General features: G+C 44.3%; 2 protein-coding genes across 6 annotated transcripts in view; one reads left to right on the top strand and one right to left on the bottom strand.

The window, feature by feature from the left end:
• Nucleotides 1–9,242, bottom strand: part of pigt (phosphatidylinositol glycan anchor biosynthesis, class T) — a 45,355-nt gene extending 36,113 nt beyond the window's left edge. Inside the window, exon 1 of one of the 3 annotated variants that reach the window (XR_008413015.1) lies at nt 9,091–9,241. The gene's annotated coding sequence lies outside the window, so the exon portion shown is untranslated. Of the gene's footprint in view, nt 1–9,090 lie in introns of all 3 variants that reach the window. The other 2 variants (XM_053850327.1, XM_053850324.1) reach the window with 2 other exon arrangements.
• Nucleotides 1–12,404, top strand: part of phactr3a (phosphatase and actin regulator 3a) — a 29,967-nt gene that overhangs the window by 8,858 nt on the left and 8,705 nt on the right. Inside the window, exons 2-7 of one of the 3 annotated variants that reach the window (XM_053850322.1) lie at nt 9,123–9,287; nt 9,971–10,138; nt 10,625–10,846; nt 10,996–11,224; nt 11,292–11,539; nt 12,239–12,392. In XM_053850322.1, coding sequence (XP_053706297.1) covers nt 9,123–9,287; nt 9,971–10,138; nt 10,625–10,846; nt 10,996–11,224; nt 11,292–11,539; nt 12,239–12,392 — 1,186 coding nt within the window. Of the gene's footprint in view, nt 1–9,122; nt 9,288–9,372; nt 10,139–10,624; nt 10,847–10,995; nt 11,225–11,291; nt 11,540–12,238; nt 12,393–12,404 lie in introns of those variants that run through there. The other 2 variants (XM_053850321.1, XM_053850323.1) reach the window with 2 other exon arrangements.

Here is a 12,404-nt window from a genome sequence, read left to right as displayed (position 1 = left end):
GTTTTGGAAACACTGTTTAGCACTGGTCGCGCTGCAAGATCCGATCCGGTATCATTTAATGGGCCTGAACCGTCCTGGACAGAGTCCAAGTGTGCACAGTTTTCAATGCTAACAGCAGTGATTTGCTCTTTTCCCCTGCCTTTGTCTTGCCTGCCTGGAGACTCTCATGCCGCTCTCCTCCCACCCCCCTGCTGGGGAATCAGGGAAATGTTCCAGTGTGGAGCTGAAGTCGTACGCTCAGAAACACAATCGTCATGCTTTAATGTTCATTTTTTTGCAGCTTTGACCTGCATCTGTAGAAATAACAGGCATAAATTACACACTGCTGCTCGCCCACCTGACTAAGCTGCTGGAAACTATTACTGGCGTCACTGACTGATGCTTCCCACACACACACACACACACACAAGGTCAATTGTTCACCAGAATGAGAGAAAAATTCCTTTGGTTTTATCCGATAGCTACTTGCAGGTCGCACTTTAAAACAATCATTTAAGTCAAGGGGGCGTAGAGTAGATTCACATGTTTAATTATTCTATTTCTGTCCCATTGAAGTCAAGAGGAGTTTATTTATTTGAGCCTTGTTCACCTTTATTAATCTATTATGAAATAAAATCTAGAATTTGCTTCGTGAATCAAATTTTTCTTGAATTGAAATCAATTTTATTTTTCTAGAAGTTAAGTGTCATCTTAACCTTTTTCCTTCTGATTCATCGGCGTTAATATTTCACTTATTTCCGTCAATTACTAAGCTTTTGCTCGACTTTAACTAATTTAACTTTCCAAATGTAATTTGTAATTTGTTTGAATTGAAATATAACTGTATTTAAAATATTTCATTCAACAAGTCGTAGAACGAGTCATATATGTGACGGTTATACTGACTGAAAAAATTTTTTTTAATAATCTTTAACAATACAATATAATTTTGAAACCTGGCTTGGGAAAATTTGAATTCAGAAATATGACAGTTCCCATACATGGTATTACAAAGACAATGTATCAAAGGCCCTAAAAAACACCAATCAATAAACAGTGTTTGACACAGCGAAGATAATATTACATTAATTGAAATATAAAACAAGTTGGATTATGCAACTAAAATATTTATTGAACAGTGCTGGATACAGAAATGAGAGAAATGAAAGTTTCAGTGGGAAGAATAAAAGGAGCAAAAGTCAGTTGGAAGTCTGTCAGATGGAAGTAACGCACAGCCCAAAACGACAGACCTGCATTATGGGATTGTAAGAAGCTGTTAGTTGAAATAAAGTGTGACTTTCTAAACTGGGAGCTGAGCCCAACACAGGCCGTCTTGAGAGGATCGGGTGGCTTGTTCTTGCTATTGTGTGGGTGACAGAGAGCGGACAATTATAGCAGGCCAGGTGGATGTGATGGCCACGGAGAGGCTGAGTGTCAGAGATGGTTCCGCTTTTATTTTGAGCTTGGTGTGTTGCTCATGTGCAGGAATGCCATCGGAACTTGCTGGAGACTCACGGAGAAAAGATATAAATACATGTTTAAAGTTCCAAAAGCTTCACACTGACTGAGACCTGTATGTTTCCACTGTAAATCCCGGTCTGACCACAAGCAAGGGAAAACAACCACGATCTCCAGTTTAAGATGAAAAACTGTCATGACTCATGCTCCCGTGCTCTCACTAATGACTCATTGGGCTTTAACAAAACAGTCATAAAGCAACTTCCAGCAATCATCATCAAAGTGTGATTAGCTCACCCTCATCAGAGCTCATTTTTCCACTGAATTTTACGGCCACTAATTGACAGTAAGGTATTCAAAAGACAATTAATTGTGTGTGCAGCAGCGGAGCTTAATTCCACCCACTAGTCCTCCTTTTCAACTCTAACATATGGCAGCGAACAGGCCTCCGGCATTTCCTATTGGCTCCGCTGACATCATTTTACCCACTTGATGCCAGTAACTGGCGCTGCTTCACGCTCAGCAGCTATCGCTTTGATGTTGGCGAGCCTTGACCTTTGCAGGTTTGTGTTTAAAAAAGGCTTTTGCACAGGAAACCCTGTGGCATGAGGAAGCCTAGAGGAACACCAGAGGAATGTTTTCGACATACTGAGGAGTTCCTTACTTTAAAATACCTCTTAGTATGATGAACTGGGATGAGTGAGAAACAAGGCAAACACATTCATTCAATTACCAGCAGCTTCTATATTGACATACCTCCTATATCATCCCCTCTCAGGAGATGGGGGTCAACATGGCTGCAAAGTTGAGGCAAATGCACTGTAGTGTTCTCACGTCATGTCTCTTCATAAGAGTATTGAACTGTTATGTTGTTTTGTGTTGCTGTGAAGGAGGGAATACTCTTTCAAATGAGTAAATGTTTTTCCTGAACAGGTTGATATTTGTCTACCGCATAACACTGTGTACTGACTGCAGTGAATGCCTCCAGCTTCCTAATGCCCTGCTGAACTAACTCCAGATGAGATGATTCAGATACAGAGGTTGTCATTGGACGTGAAACGATCAGAAATGAGTCCATCAGAGGGACATGTGGAGAAATTTGGTGACAAAGTTAGGGAGGACCGGTGAAGAGGTGAGACAGTGTTGGTCCAAGATCAATGGAAAGGTCATTGTTGTGGTAAAGGAGGAGATGAAGGGAGGGAGGATGATGAAGAAAAGTCAACATGGAGGAGGATGACTTGTCGATGAGCAAAGTGATAAAAAATTTAAATAGTATTACGTATATGAGGAGGTACAGTTTTTAGTTTTTAACATGTTTTCAAAGGATCTTTTTGTTGGATTTCTTTCTGCTGAATTCAGCTGTATGACAATAAGACCATATCATAGGGATAAGGTGAAAAATTGATATTTACACTTAAAGATGAGCAGGGGAAATTTGAAAGCATAAGGGGGTGTATTTTTCAGGTATCTATGGGGTGAAGATCTGTCACTCAAGCAGGAGGAAACAAAATATCAGCAATAAAGGTGAACATAAAATATACTGTCACAGCAGAGGGGGAGGGGAAGAAAGACGTGCTGTTTTAAGTCAAAGGTAAAGACATTGTTACATCCAGTTGTATCTAAATAAGGCACTGCAACTGCTGCGCTCGGGATGAAGATAAAGCAACCTTTTTAATGCAAAATGGAAATGTACCAGCGGGGGAAAAACCAGAAGGACATGACCTCCGCACCTCAGCATGGGTTATGGACAGACGCCAAACTCAGCCGCTGTACCATCAAAAGGGCACTTGGTAATAACTTTGCCCGGACGAAAAAGTATTTTGGGATTGTGCTGCATGAGCTCTCATAGATTTGTGCAGCTGCAGAAATAGGACAACTTTCAGTTGGCGATTCAAAGGAATCCCAGAGTGGGGAGAAAGAGGTTTGTTATTATTCAAGCTTTCTCATTCATAAACAAATGGCTGGATTAGTCGAACTCTTTCTGTTCTTGCCATGAGTCTCCCACACTGCTTCAGCTATCGTCCCTCCCTGTGATGGAGGCCCGGACCCCCGAGGCTGTAGGGCCGCAGACAGATGGCAGCGCAGTTGTAAAGCTCGGGGGGGAAAGTGAGCAGGCTAGCTGGCCCGTGGCGGGTATGGAGGTGGTCCATGGAAGGGCACATTGCTGGGTGCAGCAGGGTGCTGAAATGAGGTGATAATCTGCTGAACCTTCTGGAGCGTTTGCAGCCAAAGGTGACTTCATGCAGTGCATCATCTACTACCCGCACTGAAACAAAGGGGAACCAAAGAAGCTAATGTGTCACTCTTACAGAAAACTAGGACCTTAAAAACCACTATAGCCAGCTCATGATATTAACTACATAGTCCACATGTCTGTAAGACCAAGACGTCATCTAGAATCCGTCTCACACTTTTCTATGGCTCCGTTCTGAGTCTCCACCAGTCGACATAACTCTTGAATCTATTGCTGACACTTTACTTCCTGACCAAGACACTGAACCCCAGTTTGCTCCTGGATCGCAGCCTACAGCTGTCAGTGTGCTATTGTATTGTAAAAAGGAATGGAACGTTCTGCATCAGGTAGACAGATGAATTTCCTCTTCTCTCAGTAACAGCAATCGAAATGAGCCCCCCAATTCCAGCTCAGTCAGTCACCTGACACTTGAACAGTAACTTCAGGTTGAGCTATAAAAAGCAAGTGATTTCATCTCTATTCTGGCTGAAGAAAGTCTCAACTCTAATGAGGTGTGAAAATACTGTGATACAGCAACTCTCTTGACCTAGCAATGCAGTCATTAGCAGTTAAAAATAGAGCACTGCATGTTTGTTTTTTTTGTTACTTAATCACTCATCTTGCGTGCCTACGAGAGGAAAACTTCATCTTCATTGAGTCTGCGCCGAAATAAAGTGCAAGGCCACTTATTTGCTCCAGCACCCTGTTTGGTATTAACCTTCTGCTCACTATTTGTGAATCACTGCAAATCTTTAAAGGTCATGAAAAGATTCAGAATAGGCTTCACTGCTGACTCATATATTTTTCTTTCCTGACTCAGTGTTGCACAAGGAGATATTTTTGTCAAATTTGAAGCATGTGACTCGACCTCACTCACACCCCAAGGAGGGAATCCGTGTGCTGGAAAGATATAAGGCTCCAGAGTGTGATGACAGGCTGGTTAAGTGGGGTGTGGTCCCCTGCTGGCACTTCAACAGCGCTGTTATAGCTTTCTTGCCAAGTCTCCTTATCAAACTACTTTATCTCATTCATAAATCATGAGTGAGTCTCCACTGCAGCACAATTCACTTTCATTGATCGAACACCAAATCGTACTGTTTCTAGATGGAATTATTACACAGGAAACCCAACAATATTTGGATGCAGTTGCACCTTCATGAAAGCCTGAGTGAGTTCTAGAATTGTTTTGCTGACACAAGTCATTGAACTGAAGTAGAGACTTCCTGATGACGATCATTATTGCGATACTGAAGTACTAATCTTCAGCCTCAGTCAGAGCTCCATGAGTTTTGTTGCCAATGTGTCCACTCTATTTCAGTCTTTCTATTGTCATATATCTGCTCACCTTCACGTAATGTCTTGCAAGGACTTTCTTTCTTTCTTGCCTGTCATTAGTGTCCAGTTCAATTGTACAAATCCACTTTTTTTTTCGTCTGAGAGCAGTGAATAATTTCTTCTTGAACTTTTAAACATCTCCTCATTTGACGCTAGACAGCCTTCACCAAGGACCATTTAAAACTACGTCACAGTTTTGACAGAAACTATATGTCTGTGCAACCGTCAACCGCCAGTTCCAGTGAGAACATGAGGAAGTTTGTAGTGGCAGAGAAGTATGTTGGAGTGATGCAGGACATGTATGCCAGATGTAAGACGGTGGTGAGGTGTGCTGCAGGTGTAACAGAGGAGTTCAAGGTGGAGGTGGGACTGCACCAAGGCTCAGCTCTGAGCCCCATCTTGTCTGGCATCATGATGGACAGGTTGACAGATGAGGTTAGACAAAGAAGCCCCTTGGACGTTTGCAGTTGACGTTGTGATCTGTGGTGAGAGCAGGGAGCAAGTGGAATATAAGCTAGAGTGGTGGAGGTTTGCCTTAGAAAGGAGAGGAATGAAGGTTAGCCGCAGTAAGACGGAATACATGTGTGTGAATGAGAGTGACCCAAGTGGACAGGTGAAGTTACGGGATGTAGAGATAAAGAGGTCGGGGATATGAATAACTTCGGCTCAACTGTCCAAGGCAATGGAGAGTGTGAGAAAGAGGTGAAGGAGCAGGTGCAGGCAGGATGGAATCATTGGAGAAAAGTGTCAGGTGTGATGTGTGACAAAAGGGTGTCGGCAAGGATGAAAGGGAAGGTGTACCAAACAGTGGTCAGACCAGCAATGTTGTATAGTTTGGAAACAGTGGCACCGAGGAGAAGACAGGAGGTAGAGCTGGAGGTAGCAGAGATGAAGGTGCTGAGCTTCTCTCTGGGAGTGAGCAGGATGGATAGGATCAGGAAGCAGTATATCAGAGCGACAGCAAGTGTTTAGGAGACAAAGTCAGAGAGGCTAGACTGAGATGGTTTGGACATGTACAGAGGAGAGAGAGCCAGTACATTGGTAAGAAGATTGAGGTTGGAACTGCCTGGCAGAATGTGGAGAGGAAGGTCAAAGAGGCGACTGAGGGAGGTGGTGAAGGAGGACATGAGGTTTGTAGGTTTGAGAGAAGAGAAAGCAGAGGATAGGTTGAGATGGAGGAAGGAATAATCCGCCGTGGCGACACCTGAAGGGCGAGGCCGAAAGGAAAATAAGATGTATTTCCTGTTTGATTTATCTCATTTGATTTGCGTTTGATGATCACGATGATGCTCATAAAGGCCCTGGTGTGTGGCTAACTGTGATCGTGTGTACTAGAGCAGACGGTTTCAAGGTTTATTTGACGGCGCTTTGAATTAAAGAAAAAAAGAGAAGCTAGTATTGTTTGTTAGCGAGAGATGCTACAAAACTGTCACTCAATGTATTAACTACAGCCAAAAGAAAGACGAGGAAGCACTCTGCTTCAAGATCATTGAATAACTGAGACAGCCATTCCCACGGGATTTAAATTCTTCTGTGACCTCTGTGTTGGCTGCACTCTTGGTTTTGATTAGTTACAGTCATGGCACATTAACAGCCAGACTTCCTTCATACCTCAGCTGCATACAAGCTTTCAGAAAAGTGATGACACCCCACAAACTTCACTTGAACAACTACTTGTCTGATGAAGACAAAAAACACAGAGCGAGAATTCACTGTTCTTTGGTTCGGGAAATGAAAATCACCAACTTGGAGACTCATCAACGTTGCAAGATGATTCTCGGACTTCAGGCATGTGGATTTTCTTAATGGGGAACTCAGTTTTCCGCTCATTCCGATGTTGGCGGTTACAATTAGAGGAGCGGCGTTGTACAGTGATGCATCAGCACGACATGTGGATTTAATAAATCCTATTTGCTCGAGCATATTAACCAGAGTGGCACATCATCGCCACATGGCGCCTGCAGTGCATTCATGCTTCTTTGACACACATTTCGGGAGGATGGGGAAAAAAAAAACTGCATGTGCTTCCCCCCTAATCCTGTATTGTACACAGACTCCATCATTTCTGTGAACCACCACCCCTTCTTTGAAAAATAAAGAGATACTTGATATGCATTATAAATAGCTGGTCTCTGATTGGGCGAGTCCAGATTCTCCGGCAAGTTCTTCCGTATAGCAACAGCCCCCTCCCATCTCTCCTTTTTTTTGCCTCTTCTCGCTGGAATCCCCCCATCTCCCTCCCCCGATGGCCTTCAAAATGCAGACAGATTTTACCCCGCCATGTGGTTTCGCCATTCTCCCTCTTTACCCACAATGCACTTGCTGATGCCGCTGACTTTGGATATGTGCAGAAAAAGGGGGCTCCACCGCTCTCTGATCCATTCCTCTCAGCTCCAGACTGACTCTCTCATCCTAGTGCTGCAGCAGCATCTGGATGTGGTTTCCATGGTAACAGCAACGGGCCTGACCCCTCCTCCTCTCCCCATCCTCTTTCACAACACTGTCTCTTTCTCCTCTCACACACACACACACACACAGACAGACAACGCCTCTCCCCCTCCTGCTGCCCCTCCCCTGCTCTTAAGCTTTTTTCTCTGGGTGCGTTTCCTTCAAGCCTGACCTGGATTCTGCGCCGGCGCCCGGTTCGCCACGCTGCATATGTGCCAGTAGTGATGATGACGCAGGTTTCACGGGTTAACTGTGCCATTTTAGGAACTTTGCGAACCCAGTGCCAATCTAGACAATGAATTAAATGAGTCTCATCTCCTCTGCTTTTGTCCCTTTTCTCCCCTTCAACCATTTTCTCCCACTCAGATTCTTCCTCCACTTCCTTAAGACAAAAAATAAGGGCACGGAAAAAAAATCAACAGAGTCGACTGTACGCTCCCTCCTCCTCCTCCTCGCTATCACACCCTGGCGTTCACCAACCCCCATCTCAAATCCTTGCTTTCTCAGCTAAATATGTGACCGAAGACAAACACCTCCTCGAGGCACATATTACTCTTTTTTTGTCACAGTGACGCATGTATCTTTTGTCACGTTTATTCTACATTTCCGCTTTCGCCTTTGTGACAAAATGTGGGCAACCCAGCAACGCTTCAGATCTTAGACCCACACTTGTCCTGGAATGAGTCATCAATCGCTGAAATACAACTTGGCTTTGAAAACGCCAAACAGGATGTTCAGTGTATGATTTGCGTTTGACTTAAACAGCTACAATTACATTTATTATTTATTCAAAATGACAACGTTTCAAACTTGAAACACGGTGGATGGCGCAAAGAGGCTTCTTCACTGGATATTTATAAAATGATAGGATCATATTAGTCAACTTACAGATCGCTGTATTAATTCCCTTCATAAGTTTAGTTCAAATATGTGAATTATGAATTAAACAATAATGGGATTAACAAGTGTCTTCAGTCCTCCATGAAGTCCTCTTTGTGCTGTTATAAGTTGAGGACATATTAGCGGGTAACTCCTGAGGTGTACCCAGTCTCCACAGAAGCAGTGGCTCCACTTTGAGTCTCTAGCAAGTGGCAGCATGACTCACTCTTTGTCAAATTGCTTAAAACAGCCAAAGACTGAAATGTTTTGGCAATGATGATATTGTGATCCCCAGGGGGCAATTATGCTCAACTCTTTATTCAATCTGTGGACCGTGAACTAAAACAGAAGAATAACAGCTTCGAAAGAAACCTTTCAGTAGAGGAGAGCTCCAGCTGTACAGACTGCATTTTCAGGTGTTTCACGCTGGAAAGAGGGTGAAGCAACATCCCTGCTCTACTTCTGAGAAAACAGTGAGGCTGCTGCACCTGTTGTTCTCCCCGGAAATGTAATGTATTCAGTTTTTGGGTCATCAGCAGCAGCATGTTTGTTATTCTCTTGCTAACATTTGTGTTGTGTAAGACACTAATTTAGAGCAGTGACGTACAGTGTGAGCGTGTGAGCTTTACATAAATTAGACTTTGGTGAGGAAGCACAGCACTTGATGTTTATCATGGTTCCTTCACTTCATTGGAAATAGTATTTTGATTTCCATCTCCTCCAAATGCCCCTCCCTCCTCCGCCGCTTGTGCACTTACCCTCTTCGTCTTTTTGTTCTCTGTGGCTGCAGTAGACGTGTTGGACCAGCAGAGAGTGCTGAGGACAGGTTGTCTGGTGACTGGGGTCCACACGCCTCCGATACGACGAAACAGCAAACTGGCCTCGCTGGGACGCATCTTCAAGCCCTGGAAGTGGAGGAAAAAGAAAAATGAGAAGCTGAAGCAGAGTTCCACAGGTGAGAGTGACTACTGACTCTCACTTCTGGGATGATCTGAATTGTGCAGAAAATGACGAAATCCATTTTTGATCTTCAAATGTAGACTGTCACCGGTCAGAGGTCGTATGCAGAATTGCTTCAGAATGAGTGGCGAGGAGTCCAAGGTTCCAAGAAAGGGGAAAAAAATTAACTGTTCAAAAACACATGCATACACATATATAGACAGTTACTGGAGGAAATTAATGTTGCATTTACCTGGATGGTGTTTCCTTCAACATGATGGGGAAAGTTCCATGACATCCCAGCTGCTTTACAAATGATACACGCCATGGGTGCTTTTTCTTCCAAGACGCCTCACAAATAAAGTCAAGAATAAAATGGAAAAAAATGGATGACTCTGGCGACACCTCTGCCACAGCTGTAGCGCTCCTTGTCCCGATTTTGCTGCCACTAGATCATGAAACACAGGACGTGTCCCAGTTGATGGCAGCAAAGTGCGGATGCCTTAGTATTGAGAGTAACATGGGAAGGATGTAGTCCACCTTTGTATCACGGGACATTTCGGCCTTTCAGCATGAGAAACACTCATCAAAGTTCGCCAGCTACAGCCCGAGACCATGCCATCTGGTCCAGTCTCTACCACACGAAATGAACACAGACAAATTCATACTTACAGATGTTATGCCTCCATTTCTTTCCAGATGTAGCATTATCCAGCAGTCTTCTATGCCACGACCCAAACTCCCCAACTCAGGGTTGCTGCTCTGATGGCAACCTCCTGGTGGGGGGCTTCGGGGGCCCCTTGAACTCGAACCTGACGGTCAGCAGTGTGGAGTACCTAGGGCCGGACGAGGAGCTCCCTCCTCCAGGTAAGAAACAACAAGTCAATGACTGCAGACGACTGGGATAAATCTGTAGCACTAAAACAGTGAAAGGGAACTCCTGAATGGCGACGGTTAGCAGTGTGACCACCGATAACAGCTATAAACTTTAGTAACAGACCTCTCATTTTCTCGTCACCAAGGAGTTCTAAATATGATCAGTCAAGGAAGTAAATGTGGAATGAATCAGATTAAAATGCAAAATTGAAGTAATAGTTGATTTGCCAGCCACAGCCATTGTCACTGTTACAGCCACTAGAGGGCAGTAAAGCCTATCAAATGACTGCTACCATTCTGGTGAGCTCAATCATTTTCATAAAAAAAAAAATAAACACACACACAAAAATCCTCGTAAAGAAGGAATAATTTGAATGACTAGTTCTAATGCTATAAAAACACATAACATTGAATCATTACAATCATTAATTTGACAGGGGTCAAAGGTCGTTGCAACATTTCTGTGTGTTTGTGTAGCAGTAGCACCACCTCTCCAGGACTGTGAGTGTTTGGAGGACAACGTATCGGCAACAGACGAGGAGCAAGATGATGAAGCGCCACCCGTTGGCGATTTACCTGAGGGGATGCAGGACACGGGAGAACAGATGGAGGAGAGGACGGAAGAGGAGGTTCCCACGGGAACGTCTCCACCACAGGTTCCCCCGAAACCTTTGCCTCCACAGCTGAGTGCAGTGGACGGTGAGTGTTGTTTTGGAAAGTTTGGAGCAACAAAAACACAGCAACTTAGATACGTGAAGCTCGGGAGACTATTTGGGCTTAACATGTCCTTATAAGTGTAAAGAAATCTACCAGCGATAGGCCAATCATGACTCTTTGTTCTGTCTCAGACTCTGGCCTGGTGTCGCTCCCACCTCACCTCACCAACTCCTACCTCCCAAAAGAGCCGCCACCCAGGTCATCAGACAGCCTGGCGTCCATGACCCTCCCTCTTCGAGGACCCCTGGCAAACCCATCAGCATCTCCACATTTAGGCAATATGATCCATCCCCCAATGCCCCCTAGCTGCATCATGGAGGAACTGCAGCGAGCATTTGCTTCCAAGAACAGGCAGGAAAGGTGAGTGAAGTATAAGTCTGAAGAGTTCTCCTCAGATGTGATATGTTTCCAACACTTCTCTCTTCAGTGTCCATGAAGGGTGTGAGCAGAGCTCGCCCCCGCGTCTGTGGTGCTCGGACGGACGCCTCTCCCGCTCATGTAGCTCCGAAAACCAGCACACCTCATCTATGCTGGGTATTTGCGTGGGAGGAGGCTCCGACTGGCCCAAGAAGGAGGCTGAGGAGAACAAAGAGAACGTGCGGCTGGACCAGTGCTTCTCCAACACCTCAGGCCTCCCCACTGACCTGGACGGCTGGAACGAGTCCGTCATCTCAGGTGAAGAGCGTTAATGGCAAATAGTTGATCTAAAATCCCTCAAAACAAAATGTTCTAAATCTTTACCTACGTCAATAACTTCTGCTCGATGCTCTTCTTCCCTCACACACTTGCAGTGAAGATGCCGGTCAAATGCGCAATTTCAAGTTGCTTTCAAACCTGATGCATCTCTAACGTGAACACACACACCTTCACCACAGAATGATGGGTTGTATCTTGGTGAAACCGCGACACCAAAAACAGTCTGGACAGCAGAGCTAACGGCTAACGTGACGTCCCACATCAAAACTTCAGTGACGCTTGTAGATTGTCAAAGATCACTGTGGCAAAAAGGTTGACTAAAAACTAAACACAGAACCAAATAAATGTGCTCCAAAATGTGAAGAGAGACAGAATCATTGTTGTTATAAGGCAGGTTGAGGCAAACAATGTTAAAGATTTGTCTGGAAATCATGCAATAAAATCGAAACAGTTATTATAAATAAATAAATCATGATGTATTTTGCCATATTGCCCGTGCCTTTCTGGAGGCAAACTAATACATTTTCTGCAACTTGTTTCTGCAAATAATATCAGCGAGTGCTACAATTTTTTCACAAAGTAAAAGCGATTTCAACTAAGCACATGGCCGAGGTTCTTTTGGCAAAGAACAAAGTGTGCCGTGGCTTGAAAGACTTTGTTTTAAAATATTGTTTTCAGGCACACTCCCTCGAAGGCTCAGGAAAGAGTTACTCGCAGTCAAGCTACGAAACAGACCCAGCAAGCAGGAGTTGGAGGACCGGAATATCTTCCCAGCACGCAGCGACCAGGAGCGCCAAGAAATCCGCCAGCAGATTGAGATGAAACTTGCCAAGTGAGTAAAAGT

This window comes from Synchiropus splendidus, chromosome 18, assembly GCF_027744825.2.
Source record: "Synchiropus splendidus isolate RoL2022-P1 chromosome 18, RoL_Sspl_1.0, whole genome shotgun sequence".
NCBI classification, from domain to species: domain Eukaryota; kingdom Metazoa; phylum Chordata; class Actinopteri; order Syngnathiformes; family Callionymidae; genus Synchiropus; species Synchiropus splendidus.
Note: the sequence above shows the minus strand (reverse complement) of the source record. Positions and strands in the feature narration are given on the sequence as shown.